The sequence below is a fragment of the Folsomia candida genome, unplaced genomic scaffold (genome assembly GCF_002217175.1).
Source record: "Folsomia candida strain VU population unplaced genomic scaffold, ASM221717v1 Fcan01_Sc012, whole genome shotgun sequence".
Lineage (NCBI taxonomy): Eukaryota > Metazoa > Arthropoda > Collembola > Entomobryomorpha > Isotomidae > Folsomia > Folsomia candida.
In genome coordinates this window covers 1,823,161-1,839,382 of record NW_019091204.1, presented here as the reverse complement: position 1 = coordinate 1,839,382, position 16,222 = coordinate 1,823,161, and the positions used below count along the sequence as shown (strand labels likewise).

At 37.6% G+C, this 16,222-nt stretch overlaps 1 protein-coding gene and 2 long non-coding RNA genes across 3 annotated transcripts; 2 read left to right on the top strand and 1 right to left on the bottom strand.

Annotated features, from left to right (window-relative positions):
* Positions 1–1,605: 1,605 nt before the first annotated feature.
* LOC118437109 lies at positions 1,606–2,774 on the bottom strand. Its single transcript, XR_004835877.1, has 3 exons — positions 2,601–2,774; positions 2,432–2,506; positions 1,606–1,820 (listed from the first exon to the last, which is right to left on the bottom strand). It is a non-coding gene; the product is annotated as an uncharacterized LOC118437109 (long non-coding RNA).
* Positions 2,775–11,428: 8,654 nt separating this feature from the next.
* On the top strand, positions 11,429–12,699 carry LOC110855375. The gene is made up of 2 exons (XR_002548448.2): positions 11,429–11,642; positions 12,385–12,699. It is a non-coding gene; the product is annotated as an uncharacterized LOC110855375 (long non-coding RNA).
* A 2,636-nt stretch (positions 12,700–15,335) lies between these two features.
* LOC118437276 (cyclin-dependent kinase inhibitor 1C-like) lies at positions 15,336–15,846 on the top strand. Its single transcript, XM_035856197.1, has 2 exons — positions 15,336–15,418; positions 15,495–15,846. Exons 1-2 carry the CDS (start codon positions 15,336–15,338, stop codon positions 15,844–15,846), a joined length of 435 nt encoding a protein of 144 aa, XP_035712090.1.
* The last annotated feature ends 376 nt before the right edge of the window (positions 15,847–16,222 follow it).

The following is a 16,222-nucleotide window of genomic DNA, read 5'->3' as shown; positions in this document are numbered from 1 at the left end:
GAACCACCCCGACCACACCTTGCAGCACCCTAAATCAACTAACACGGCCTATAAAGCACCCCTCTCTACAACCACACCCAGGGACATCCACAATCCCCCCCCCCGACGGCCCCAGCGGAACCCTCCAGCGCTTTTACATACCCCGGACCCCACCTCTTATGTCTCCAACAGCTCCACAGTACACCGCCACCCCACTCGACACCTGACAACCGCTCAGCCGCATCCGGAACCTCTCCCTACGTATACCTCCGCCAATTTGCACATTTTGGGTAATCGACGCTGAGGTGGTGCCCACCTTAAAACGAATAAATCGAGTGAAAGCCGGATACGACCCAAAAAAATAAAAATAATAATAATAATAATAATAATAATAATAATAAATAAATAAATATTGGGCAACTTAACAAACAATGAGAACAAAAAAAAAATATAAATAAATAACGTATATTCCTATTCATTAAAAAAATAATTTTTTTAAAGAATTTTCTGGGTTTTGATAAGAATCAGCTTTGTCAAATATAAATTTTAAGAATTTTCTTACTGTATTAGAATTTATTAGTAACAATATTTTTAGAAACATATTACTTTATAATTTTCCGGACTTTGTTTAGCAAAAATTAATTTTGAGATTTTATTTCATATCTGTCAAGGATTAATTTCAAAACATGTTTACCAATTTTTCAGGAATTTAGTTTAGGATTTTAATTTAGGATTTCCCGAACTTTTTCAAATTAGAATACTAATCTTAAATTGACGAGGGCCTCGTCAACAATAGTTAAAGGTTGTAAAGAATTTGATTTGCAGATCTTCATCTTTTTGCATTACCTTGTATGTCCCATTATTAAGATGCACAAGTTGCATTCTCTTTTCCCTTATTGGGAGACAGTGATTGATGATCACGAAGTCGTGATCATCATACAAGAAGCAATCGTCCCTTCTCTCCAAGTTCTCCCAATCTCTTATTCTTTATTATATCCAATAACCGGTCAACATATAAGTGGAACAAGTAGGTACACATATCATATATAAGCGAAAGAGCTGATCGAGTCTACAAGAGAATCCACACAAGTCTTACCAAGTTGCATTTTGCCTCTCCCAACAACATTGGGAGAGGTTAGGCCGAGTCCTGTACCACAAAACCTGTATGTGAGTTGAAATAAAGAACACTTGTCCAACCAGCAAAGTCTCGTCTTGCCTCCGTGCATAAGTTTATTTTCCACCTCCCAACGACGACGACGACCATACACACCATCTCATCCTCCCTGCACAACCGAATAGCCGAGTGATGTGGGGTCATTGAGGAAGACCTCAGGAGAGGCCTTCACAGCACCCAACCACTTTGGCAAGATAGGTGTTGTTTGATAGGATTTTCGGATTAATAAAAACCACTAAATAACGCTTTAACTAAAAATATGCAAAATTTACGCAACTGTTGGAAAAATTTGGCACAAGGGTTGGCTGAACTTTAAAGCTTACTTGTGTCATTCTTTTCTACTCAACTTTAACGAAATTTTACTTCTTTTTATTATTTAGAAATTTAGAACAAAATTTAGAAGAAATTTAAAAATTTGATTTAGAAATTTACCAGAAATATTTACCTTCCAATCGATCGGATTAAAAGAACATGCTTCCACACATTGTGCCCCAGTGGCTGAAGCATTCACGAAATCCTTGACAGATCGCAAGCAGTGAGTGAAGTGGGATTGAAGTGGGATTAGCTGAAATCCAACCAGTTCGTTCACGTGCCATGGCAGAGTTTCGTTCTGGCAACATTGAGAAAGCTGCACAATGCTAAAAACGCCCGGAATACGGGGGCAGTTCTAGATTTTGAGGGACATAGAAATCTATTAATTTAAAATATGGCGCACTCATTACTTTAAAATTAAAACGTCCGCAAAAACACTGTATGTATGTATTTCGTGGGGTGATGATCCTGCCATTAATTGGACAGGACCAATCAGCTGCATAAGCACTTATAGCTTATTGCAGTCTCCCCAATTACACGGCACGTGCCTTAATGTGCTGAATCCCAAACCTCCCCTAAGACAAATAAATCCACCTGAGAGACCTACAAATCCTCCGGTCCTGACCATGAATTGGGTCAGGACCAGAAAGACACTTGGTGATTCTCCTCCGATACTGGTGGCATATTGCTACGCCCCCCAGATATGATGATGTTCCATCTTAGGTAGTGAATCCCCGCAAAAACACTACTAAGCTTTTCTAAGCTTTTTTGGTGATTTTCGTCAATTACCCAGAAAAACCCGAAAACCACAGCTCACAAGTACCCGGGTTACGGCAACCTGGTTATTCGTTCATACATACGCAGTGGTATGCCAAAAACTGTATCCCAATTAGATAAATTTTGGCATCAAGACTTTCCAAAGAAGCTTCTCCTTGCGGAAAAATCGCGCACAATTTGGCTACTCACCGACATTGGCAAACTTTTCTTCATCTCCCGCATCTGCTCGTTGTTCAGCTGTAAACCCTTTGGCGAGGCACATTTCTACAGAAAATGGAAACTTGTGGATATTCGTGCTTAATAAAATAAGATTTCTTATTCGTACATGTAAATGTACGCCTTGAACTTGAACTGGTACCTTTTCAATGTTTGAGTAGTAACAGTGGTCGAGCACTTTAAACTTTTCGTAAAATTCAGCCTCCTTTTTTGCCTCTAATTAAAATTATGAATATGCTATTAATATTTAGCTTTTACCAGCAGATTGCACAAGTTCTTGTATGCGGTGCATGCAAAAAAAACTGCAAAACGTACACGCCATCTAGCGAAGGAGTAGCTGCAATAACTGGGCACCTAGCATTTTTGGCAAATAACTGCAAGCAGGGTTTCCCCGGGTCTCTGGACAGCCTATGTTTCACAATACATGCTAAAGCCACTTTTGAAATTTGCCTGGTGGTGATTTTTTTCGCATAGAAAATCGAAAAATAAAACATTTTTGGTCTTTCATATTTTTCGCAAAAGTGACCGCGTGACCTGTTAAAAAACATTGAGATTTTGCTATTTTACATATACATGCATGTTAAATGGCAAAATTTCAGTGTTTTTTACCCGGGCACCCGGTCACTTTTTCGAAAAATTCGAAAGAACAAAAATGTCGTATTTTTCGATTTTCTATACGAAAAAATCACCACCAGGTTAATTTCAAAAGTGTCTTTAGCATATATTGTGACGAATAGGCTGTCCGGACACCCTGGCTGCAAGAAACCACTTTCTATGCAAGACACCACTTGCAGTTATTTCCTGCAGGAGGTTAACGCCGTGGGACTAATCCCCATTATCGTCAAAAGCAGCGAATTCTTCATTTCTCGCCTCCTGGAATTTGTTTTAAAATTATTCTCTTAAGACTTGTATAGCGAATTGTTGCCAAGTTTTTAAAAATATTCAATCCAAATTTCGGCAGTTTTTAAAGGAGGAGATTTTAAGTATAAGGAGCCTTCAGAAAAAGTGAAAATCATCGGAACTGGCTAGTGAAACCCGCCGCCATGCTATTATTCACAACAAATCTGAATACAAATTCGCAGAGGCGAGAAATACTTAAAAACGTGTTGATTTTGGCGATGAGACATCAAGTCCTATGTTAATACGAGAACCTGGACAAAGGGACGCATTTCTGTCGAGAATTGCTGCCCGAATGTTTTTATCCGTAGTGTAATTGACCGTCCGCTCCTTCCAAGTGACAAAATCGGCATAACTAATTTCTTTGGTCCCATTCTGCAATTAAATTAGTTTTATGTAAATGTGACCAAATTATATAAATGCGTATGTTTTATGATAGTTACGTTCTGCTTTTGGTACATGCAGGCAGCTACTTTCCACTGAAATTAAGAAATTCAGTTATGTATGACAATATTCTTTGGAAACATGTTGTGATCCGGAAACAATGTGTCAAGGGGTTATTTTCATAATTTTTTAAAATGTTGTGTAAATATTATCGATATGTGGGATGGTTGTTTTTGTTTGGTGAAAATTTCGTTCAATCAGGCTGGATTATCTGTGAAGTTAGATTTGATTGAAACCACTCTGGACATCAGAACACCCAAAGTTTTTGTTTTTGTTTAATTTAAGTACGCACCTAATTAGATCTAGTCAGTGTGATGCCGAAAAGTATCTTCGATCAGAACAGTTATTATATAAGCTGGAAATGTCTGTCGGCAACGGAAGTGAAAGTGGAGAAAGTGATTGGCATATCTACTCCCTTGAAAAGTCGATAAGTCACTTCAGACCTATCAATTCGAACTGATTTTCAACGATGAACACGAATTTGATACTCAATTTGACCTTCGACACCCCCATGACCGTCTGGGCGTGGCGGAAGGTCACGCGTGTCTAATACACGTCAGACCTATCAATTCTTACAGATTTTGAACGCTGAAAACGAATTTGACATTCAATTTGACCTACGACGCTCCGGTGACCATGTGGCGGAGGCTAAAGATCACACATGTCGAATACACGTTACACGTGTCAATCTTAACTGATTTTGAACACTGAGCACGAATTTGATGTTAATTTTGACCTTCGGAACCCCCGTGACCGTCAGATGGTTTCAACTTATAAAATCAAGTACCGCCCAGCGGGAGATGGGCTTATTCGCTAGATCTAGTCATTCTGATGCCGAAAAGTATCTTCGATCAGAACAGTTATTATAAGCTGGAAATGTTTGTCCACAACGGAAGTGAAAGTATTTTGTCCGTGACGGAAGCGAAAGTGGGAAAAGTGATTTGAGTATCAACTCCTCTGTAAAGTCGATAAGGCACTTCAGGCGTATCAATTCTGACTGATTTTGAATGCTGAGCACGAATTTGATATGCAAGTTGACCTTCGACACCTCTGTGGTGTGGGCGAGGCCAATGATGAAAAATGTCTTCAAAGTCCCACAGGATTAGTTTGTCATCATGTCTAGCTGTTCTTAAATTATTTTCCACTTTCACGTTCGTTACAAATTTCTTTGACTTACGTCTACAACAGAGAGTTTCAGCTAATGAGGCAATGAAATATTTAAATAAGTCCCGCCTGGCGGGAGACAGGCTTATACGCTAGTTCATATTAAGTTGATATTTTGGTCAGAATAGTTATTATATATTAAGTTAATATTTTTTGATAAATTCTGCTGATATGTTGCGTAAATGTAAATCTGGTTTTGATCTACCGCCCCGATAATGCGAAGATCAAATTCTGCAAAAGGGACAGCGGATAATTTAAAAGCGTACTCATATGCTACTAATAAATTAATAAATAAAACTCTGGAATCAACTCTAATATTTTTCAAGAAGTCTGACATTGTTTACAATACTGATTATTGATACTATACTAACTAGAATCAAAGATTAATATTTTTACCAGGTAGACTGAAATATTATCCGATGTAAGAGCAGACGACACTTCTCTCTGACACGTAAAGTAATAACCGTCGGAATAGTGGGAGGTTGAAAATTTGGCAGTGTGAGCTTCATCTATTTGAGGAATCTCAGTTTGACTTATTTGCGTCCCATTGCAGCAAAAGAGTGGGGGGAAGGAGCGCACGGGGTAACCCGGACTGTCCTTGTGGGTACATATATCTCCCTCCTCGTTATCACCCCATTCCGACGCTACGAAGGAGGCAAGAATCGAAATTAGAACTAGAACCGGTAAAAAACGTAATCTTGGATACATCCCGATAGTTTCCGTAGATTTGGAGTTTGATTTATTGCGAATTTTTGGAATGCTCGTCTCTGCTAGGATGTTTTAGAACTAGGACTCCACATTTTGTACCAGTTGCATGTCAACTAGCACCATCCGCCCATATTTGTCGAACAAAGGAGAGGATATGGAAATGCTGGTGAAGTGAATCAATAAACCGTGGTGACGTTAGACTATTCGCTTCAGCGTGTGTATTAATGATGGATGGGCGGACGAGATAAATTAAATGTTTTTATCTATTGCATCGAACAATACGATTACATAAATATTTATTCAGTGAAAGAATAAATGATTATTCCTGCCTTTGGTGAAGTAGTAAATTTAGTGAAAAGACCCTGTGGTTAGATATCGCGAGATATGGGTATTTGGAGATTTCTTTATTCTTCATCTGTTGAGTACAATACGTAGAACTAGATACATAAGGTAGTAGACATATGAATAATTTGAATGAAAATTGTGTCCATCACAGCTAAAAAAGTATCGTATAATAAATAAATGTCTATATACTCGCACTTAAATTTTGTGACTACGGAACTTGCCGAATTAAAACCTTTTGTTGCTTCGTCGTGCTAAATAAAGGCTAATTTTTTAGTTTGCCTTGGAAATCGTACAAGAACAATGAGGCCTCACAAAAACGAGCAAAAACAGCGTTATGATGATTGTGCTATGAAATTTGATTTCGAACTTATGCATGGTGTCCGATTAGGTTTGGCGAAACCACTTAAAAATTAAAAAAAAAAGTTTAAAAGATAACGAAAATTTTTTATTCAGGATATGCATGGATAATTTACGTAGGTTTATTTATAGTAAGGTTAGCATGACGACACTACTAAGGGACCTTCAGCCTTTCTACCTTCCATCTATCGATTGAGCAACAATAAATTACGACTCAATTTGTTCTTCTCATACAGCAAATTAAGCCACTCAAAGCATAACTCGCAAACCGCTAGCATTATTCCTACCCCAAATGTGAAAAATATCATAGAAACAACTCTCAGAGACAATGAACGGAAAGTCTTGTACGTTTTTCGTGCCACAGGACGTGCAAATTGGTCATGTAAATTTTCGGCAAGTTGAGTAACCCCATCACTTCCGCGGCGACCAAGTAGACAGGTCGTATACCCCCAAAATTCAGTCAGGTTACTGATGTCATTCAAATACACGTCGACTAAGCAGGATCCATAATGCATGTCTAACTTTAGCATAATCTCTTTCCCGTATTTTGTCCAAATTTGGTAAAGTCCCGACTGAATCAGGATAGATTGAACTCGGCTAAAAGGTTTTGCAAAAAAATTTACAGTCACCGCGAAGAGTTCCGTCGTTGAAAGAAAATAGTCAAATTCCTTGCTCATTATTAAGAAGTATTTGTCCCCCACGCTTTTCATTTGATTTTGGAAATTCTCGTGCCTTCGGTGGAGCTAACCATTGCAAAACTCTTGGCTAGAATAATAACAGGTTTATTGGTGCAGCACGAAGGGACTGGTAAACTATAATTGTGTAGCACGCGGAGCTTTGAATATGCAATTTTGTTGATGAAAACAAGTTTTTGCAAACCCTGGGCAAATGTAGCTTTACGCTGTGCTTCTCGTTTGCTGATTTTGCTCACCGTCTGATCCTGGACAATATGCTTGTCCTCGTTATCGTCTTCGTTTTCCTCTTCGTCTTCAGATGATGCCAGGTAACTGTCGAGAACATACTTTAAAATATTGATGGCAGGACCGCTTCCTTTTGATACTAAAAACGAGTCTGATCCCACCATTGCGTACTTGGATTCCATAAGTTCTTCAAGAGTTGATGGAACGTCTGTTGGTAGGACGGAGCTGGTTAGGAAACGGTAAAAAGCACTTCGGAAACCTCCAATAAGAACGATGCTCAGGATAAACCAGATGAGCAGTAGGTATTTGGAAATTTTGAAGCTGGATTGTGACTTTTTCCATAAGTGGACGGACAGGCTTTGTTCAGTAAGCGTACTTGATACGGTTAGCAGTGGGAGATCTTTGCAATTAAGTGTTGAAAATCCTGTTCCATTCTCAACCCAAATATAGCTACTAATCAGTACAATAGTTGCTAAAATAAGGACCCAGGTTAACACGTCAAAGGATAAAATCGGATTCGCAATTTCAAATTCAGTTTTATCAATAACTAGAATAAAACCGAAGGGAAGTACGTTATAAAAATGTGACTGGACTTGCAATCTATTGTTTGGATTGTTTAGAAAGCCAAGAAGAACTTGATGCCCGTCTTTCCTAACCGTCGCTATTGGTAGGGTATTGATGGGAACTTCAGCACGTTGAAAAACATCGTCATACGCGGTAAAATTAAGTATGGTGGAAATGATGTGTATTAGACAATAGAGGCCACTGGAAGAATATTTGTGTCCCAGATCGCAAACTACAGCTTTCCCATATATTATTCCAAAATATTCGTAAGAAGTACGAAGTTTAGGGACAGATACAAAGCTGCCTTTAAAATTAGTATGAAGTTGATTCCAGATTGGTATTATTGCACTAGTATCTTCAATGTGGAGTAGCGAAGACCCTTGAAGATCTAGAAGAAAAGTGCTAGTTGAATCGATCACAAGAAATTTTGAGGTGATTGTCACAGTCAATAAGGCTTTGAAGAAGGTTGGAAACTCTTTTGGAATTTTGTTCAAGGTAGTCTTAACATAAAACATGATTTAATCTGGGTTTTCTAATATTGATTGAGCGGTAGTCAAATGTTCGAAAGCTACTGTAAAGTCGTCCTTCCACAAGGAAGTAATTATATTGATCGGTAAAATGTTGACCCTACAGTTTAGTGTTCAGGTATGTACAAATGTTTTCCAATTCATGGAATTTTGATACGTGGAATTGCTGACAAGGTGTTGATTGTTGCTTGAAGAGAGGAATGTCCAATCACGTTTACGAAGTGGTAGAGAGAGTTGGTGATAAAATATGGGTTTGTTAAATTAGTCGACATGACGAAATGTTTGAGGAAAAGAAAGATGGCTAACCTAGTCCTCATTCTTGTATTCACTGAACGCCAATTCGGCTGTTCTCAGACGTCCCTGTAAAGTTCATCCAATACGTGACCAATCTAATTGGTTTTCATTGAATCGTACAATATGTATCTTAACGTATGGGAAGACATTTTTTGCAATGCGAACTCTACTTGTGTAATGATGTGGGAAACGTTTACAGTAAAGAATTTATAAAGAAAAACATAAGTTGACTTGTAAAATTCTAAAGGGGTTAAGTTAAGTATTTCAATGGAGCTTAAACTACGTTCTGCGACATACAGTATGTAACGAAATTAATCGTATGGTGCGGATGAGTCTTTCTCTGTCGGTAATGACTCATACTCGCTTTTAAATTTAAACATTATTTTTTCTACCATTTATTCATCATGTATCTGTCCGCATATCTGCAAAATTTCAGACAAATTGGACTAATTTTAAGAAGTGCAGGTAAAATTGAATTACAAAATGAAAATTTGACGCAACAAAATTAATTGTATGCCTTATTTTAATAATTTAATATTTTGCGTGGGCTGCTTTAATTGCCATTACGGTCTGGACTTATCTTGGCGATTTTTACGAAACCTGACCCCTTGTTTTATCTTCGCAAACTATTTTACTATACTAAGGATGGAGTAACAACATTCACATTTTTCTCCCCCAAATACAAAAAAGGAAAACTTCACGAGAAAAATACGAATTTTCGGCCACGTTTACCATCATAACTTTGTTAAAACTAAGCATTATGAAAAATCCCGAAACATGTGTTCAATTATTTACCTAAGGCTATATAATTATCGTGGTCGCGTCAAAATCTGAGCGAGACCGCTGGCGTTATTGCTTTGTTAGTATTCCCCTCAATTTCTCACCATTAGATAAGCATAACCTAAAAATTGAGTAAAATATCTTTCTTCATACATACTATTAGAACCAAATCTATATAATTACGAAACCCAAGGAATTATTCCCAGGGCGGTGATGTTAGGAATACGAATACTTTTTTTATAGTGGGGTCGGGGATTTATTTCCAAATTTTAATCGCACTTCTAGTCTCACCTAAGCAATCCTATTATTGAGTTAAATTTATATTTATAATTTGCACTCAGTAGGGAGCCTTTCTAGGTGATAGTCCTGTCCAGGGTATGCACTATGTTTTTTAGTATCTACGAGGACCCTAGATGAATGATCCAGTCTTATTTCCCTGAAAATCGCATATTTCGCGCCATGGCGTGGCGCCAAATTCGCCAAATTTGTATATTTGTATTTTTAAAACCGCCATAACTTTTGCAACCCTGGGCGGGTTTTCAAAAAAATCAAAAAATCATGAAAAAGAGTTCAACTTTCGTATGCCATGAAATTTTTCAAAATATTGACTATTTCAAATTTTTTTCAAAATTTTGCGATTTTCTTAGAGACTGGGATTTGTCGAAATTTGTTTAAAAATATCTCAAAAATAAAAATATTTCATTTTTTATTCATTTCTTAAAATTTTGATCTTTGTGATCATTTTAAGCCCAAAATTTTGAAAATCCCACGGAAATTGTAAAAGTTATAGAGGTTTTAAATTGATCGAAAACATAGATTTTTAAGTTTGGCGAAACGCCACGGCGCCAAATATGCGATCATCAGGGAAATAAGAACGGATCCTTCATCTAGGGTCCTCGTAGATTCTAAAAAACATAGTGCATACCCTGGACACGACTATCACCTCGAAGGTCTCCCTAGCCAGTGCATTTGCACACGGTGCGATGTTTACGGTACTCAAATGGAATCATGATCTGGCATCATCAATCTTGCACCTTATCATTTGGCACTTGCCTGGCACGTCGTGTCGGAATAATAAGTATGTATGTCAACACTTGGTTCACACTGCCCTGTTCCCGTGTGCAAATTTGATTATTCTTTATAAACTCAAGAATACTGCTAAATGACATTGTGGCACTTGAATTAATTGACGTCAGAATTAATCATTTGCGCACTGCATGTATGTGTGTTTGTGTTGTACATACATATTTATTTACATCAAATATTTGCGAGGTGAATCGCAATTTAATTCTTATCAAGTAATTAATTATCGGTTTAACGTTATGTATCATGCAGTGTTTCTTTCTGTACGCACGAAATTATCTGTATGCATGCACGGTGCATAAAATGCATAAAAATGCACGAAATGCATGAAATTCACTTCATGCAGAGAATTTCATATTTTCAAGTAATTTTATATTTTCCTCAGGAAAATTTCCTGACATGTCAAATGCGGGTAAGACTTGGTTATTTCAACCCTTACTGATTTACAACCTTATAACAACATTTTCTAAATATTAATTTTTTTAGACATTTTATAAAATGGGAAAATTTTTTGATACTAAAATATGAAGATGCTTGTGTAAATACCATTAAATAGCACAACGACTTGTTAATTAACCAATTATTTAGAAAAATTACAACATTACAATATTATTTCCCCTTAAATGATGTTTGTGCATTTTGTGCATTTTCATGCATTTTCATGCACTTTCCCAGATTTTTTAGTGGGTGTTATTAAACGTTTAACAACATTTTCGTACACTAATTTCGTGCAGGTGTTACTTAACAGCAGAAGCACTGGTATCATGTATATTTAAATTTGCTCGACCAACCAACTGCCAGTAATCTGTGGAGAAGTACACATAGGGATAAAATTGACATGATCACTCTTTCCAGCAGTGTAACTAGAGGTATAAAAGTACGGTGTTGAGTGTGTAGTACACCATTCGTTTGCAGAGGGTCCCCCAGCTTGCTTATTTAGACAAACTAAATTGGAAAATGTTTTCAGTAAACTTGGCAATTGTCCTGCTGGCCATGGTGGGATCTGCGTTGGGGGGAGTCGTGTCTTACGAGAGGTGCGGCGGCGTAGGAACCCTTACACAATTAAGGGTAGAAACATGCAATGGAACAAGTTGCCGTCTGGTAAGAGCTGAAGCGAAAGGGCTGTCCATTAATTATACAATTTTTTTTAACTTACAAGGGACACTTCCGAGGTGCCCCTCGACCCCAGGGTACCCAATATGTTTTTTTTAAAATCTACTAGAACCCTAGATGAAGGATCCACTCGTATTTCCGTGTGAAACCCATATTTGGCGCATGGCGTGGCGCCAAACTTAAAAATCTGCGTTTTCGACAAATTTCAAACCTCCATTACTTCTGCAATTTCCTTGAGATTTTCAAAATCTTGGGCTTAAAATAATCGCAAAGGTCAACATTTTAAGAAAAAAATCAAACATTAAAAATTTTGATTTTTCGAGATATTTAGACGATTTTGTCGACGAAATTTCATGCTCAAAATTTTCCAAAAAAATTAAATAATTAATTTTTTGAAAAATTTCATAGAATTCGAAAGTTCGACTCATTGTCATGATCTTGGCCAAAAATTTTGAAAATCCATCCAGGATTTCAAAATTTATGGCGGTTTTAAAATTTAAAATATTCAATCTTGGCGAATGTGGCGCCACGCCATGGCGCTCAACATAAGTTTTACACGGAAATACGAATGGATCCTTCATCTGGGGTCCTAGTAGATTATAAAAAACATAGTGGGTCCCCTAGGGTAGAGGGACACCTTGGAAATGTCCCTTGTTAATCAATCCAAAGTTTTTAAGTCACTTCATACCAAATAGAAAGTATGAAAATTTGTATTTGACCAATTCGTTAGAATCCGGGCAGCCCTTATTTAGCGGAAGGAGACCTGATTCCGAGCACCGCCTCAAGCCAACTGCACCTCAAAGTCACGACTACTTATTTCACTGGAGAACTAACTATTATCGATACTGACCTGGACAACTCATCCGTCCAGCCGTGACTAACTTACGTCATCAAATTCACGATTGTTCCAAATGATGTTTTGGCCGGAAGTACGCTTCCCATTAGGGCGGCGATTTCAGATGTATTAACTGGACGTGTCGAGATTTGTGCGCATTTTCAAGTCTTTATAAATTTTCTCGAATAAATACATACCTGTTTTCTACTACTGTTGGTTTTGAAGTTCTAAAATACCAAATGCCCAATTTTAATTAGTAATTAATTGAAAATTAATGCCTCTTATAAATAAATCTAAATTTATAACTATTACAATATTTCACAACAGAACTAGTTCTCAAATTGAAAAATGTCGCATCCGCATAACCTGCATGCAGATACAGCTTTTGTACTGCTAATTGTGTGATGGGTTTCAAACCAGTTTAAAGATATCAGTGTGCATGATGTACAAAGGATTACATTTCCGGTGTAAAGACATATGTCTTTACACATGTCGGCATGTGTTAAAATTTTTACACATTAATAAAGGCCGAAATAAAATGAAATGTTTGTGGATTTTGGCAAATCCATGTAACGAATAGTTAGCAGTCAAAATTATTACAGATAAAATCTTGGTTAATTTGTTCGCGTCTATCTACGTATGGACATCGTTAAAAGATTTCAAAGTGGTCGGTATTAGTGAGGACAGAACAGATCGTTCAAAAATGGAAGCATTAAATGCCGGTCCACTGTTTAACGTATTTCTCATGCGTTTCCTGGGGTCGGTTTTCCGACGGCCCTGGGTGGATTGGGTCACTTTCTCCGGGAGACAGCAACCACTTACCAGTAGGGCCTGCCGCCGCCCCCGCACAAATTTGCATAAGCAAACAAATTCAAGTTGTGAATGGCAAAGTTGGCAAAGTTATGAACTCTGAAAATAAACTGTTAACTTATAGAGCTTTCCGCATATTTGACAGAAAATCGGAATTGGGTCTGTTGAAATATGTAATTATTTCAGACCTCCTGTCGAAGTCTAGGAACGATTCAAAGTTTAATAACTTTCTATCAAATTTTCGGAGAAATTTGTATTTGAGTATGTCTAGGTGGAAAATAGAAGTTTTAGGATAATAATTCTATACAATCGGATAAAATGGTCGTAGTCCTGGATGATTTAAAGGTATTGTCGTCTTTTTTAGAAATAGCCAAAGTTGGTGGAAAACGATACTTTTCTAAAATCCAGGGAGACATGCCATTTACCAATTTAGTGGTAACGGTTTGGAAACGCAACTTTTTTTTTGAAGAATATTTATTCTTTATTCAATCGAGTATAGAATTGTATTCGCACAGAATTGAGGTGGAAATATGTGATACCCAGAATCATACACTTTTAAGAAAATCAGTGAAACGCGGTATCGATATGTGACTTTACCGCCACGGTAATGATTTGGTAATAAGTTTAAAAAATTAATGCCATATGGTACAAAATTTAATACTACCTAGTAATAAAATGATTACCACATGGTATTATTTCGTTACCGAATCTATACCGGGGTTGTAATACCAAAGCGGTAGAGTCACATATCAATAACGCTCATTTTTTTAATAGCCAGTCTCTAAGAGTGTAGTACAAAAATTAATTTGGAAAAAGGCTAAACGACCAGCGCTGTCTGTAAATATCCCTATCAGATTTTTTCAAAACTGTTACCACTTTCATCGTCCTAAAGGTAAAATATCTCTTCCGGCTTGAAGAAATCCTAAAATTGAAGCAACGTTATCACGCTGTACGGCGATGCTCATCTTTTGAATGAGAAATGGCGTCTTGGAAGGTTGTTAAATAACTGACTCAACCCTTTCTTTCGTGTGCATTATTATGACCTTGTTTTAAATACTGATCTCTTAACAAATCGAACTCCCAGATTTAATGAATGTCAATTTAATTACTCATCTTACTGTAATTTTTGTGACTCATTCAATGACTTTGTAAAGTTTGCTCCTTTATGGGCCCGAATAGGCCGTAAAAAGGAATAAATCATACCAATACCAATACCAAAAAATGGCGTCTTGAAGAATTGTATCTACACGAGTAGTTTAGCTTCCAGTTGCGAACCCCTTTTATAAGCCCGTTGGCCAGTCTCAACCTTGCGGAGAGAAAATCTCGTTCATAAAAGCACGTAGGGATCAAGTAGCTAGACTCTTACAAAAAATCAATACCAGATCAGTGTCAGGATCTACCGTCGCGGTAAAATTCAATACCAAGCGGTATTCTTCTGCATTGATACCGTTTGTTTCGGTATCGATTTTATACTGGTTCAGTAATATTTTCTTTATACCAGATAGTATTAATCTTTGCCCGCCCGGTATTCAATATCGCGGGAATCCATTCATGTAGCCGGATGGTATTATATATTTAAAAACTAGTAAACCCAGATATTGATTTCAAAATTATTTATTTAACCTTTTAGACGAAACGCGTTAGAATAAATTCATCCCAAAGTACATAGTGCAATAATTCGTCGTTTTCGAATATATTTGTATCCATGTAAAACATCAAAAAAACATGATAGGATAAAATATGATATGATAAAACAAGATACCGATTATAGATATTCCTATGGATATTCCGTCCTACTTGGATAAGCCCCGAACGATAAGCCCAGACCCATTCCAATACCGGGGTTAAATCCATAATTCCGAATAAATTAGTTAATATTATTGTTGATAGTGGACTTCGTTTTATACGATTTTATTTCAAGAAAAACAGAATTAACAATACCCCAAAATTAGATATGAATGACTTAAAACTTTTAAGTTAAAACTCAGAAGCTTAAGCATCCCGGCGGCTTGCGTGGAGGGCCATTGTACCCAATAATGGCAAAGTCACATACTCAAGGCGGAATTTCTCACCCCAGACGTTCTCCAAAACTACTTCAGGATAGTGATGCACCGATTAAGTAGGCGTCCTTTAGACGGCACAGTACTCTCGTCCCGCAAAACATGCTTCCAGCAATCAAATGTACAATTTTTTAGTAATTCGTCTGTAACTGCTCCTAAACCTAACCAACCAACCGGTCCTAAAGCAATCCCCGTGGTCAATGCAGCAGCTCCCGCACTTGACGATGAAGCCGCAGCTGCCGCAGTGGCGCCCACAGCAGCTCCGGTGGCACTTGCCGCAATGGTTCCACCAGCTGTGGCGCCAGCGACGGCCCCTGTGACCATTCCCGCTCCCGCTGATCCAGCTACCGTTGCAGCGGTAGCGGCTGTGGATGCGGCAGCGGTCGTTACCACCCCGCTAGCGGCTGGGACCGCCGCACCGGCGGTGATAACACATGCAACTACTCCCGCTGTAAGGACGACCATTGTCCGATTCTATATGTCATAAATTTAGGATAATAATTCAGACTTATTAATATTTGAAAGATGTGTTGGAAAATGCTATTTAAATCGTTGGAATCTTTATTACCAAATTGTTTAGGGGCTTGAAACCGTCGTGAAGAAATCTTGGGTATTCTAAAAAAACAGGTATGTATTGTTTAGTGCTGACTGTTTAGTTGCTATGCGTTGAATGAACAAAATTGTGTCGAATCTTTATATTTCGTCGCCTTCCAAAAAGGTTGGTATGCAATTCGCGAAATAAAATGTAAATCTAATACATAATATGATCATCCAAATTCACTATTGTATAAGTTCAATGGTTTCGTATATTTAAATACAACACATCTGTTATTTAGTTTTTATTTTCCGATTACAAAACAAAC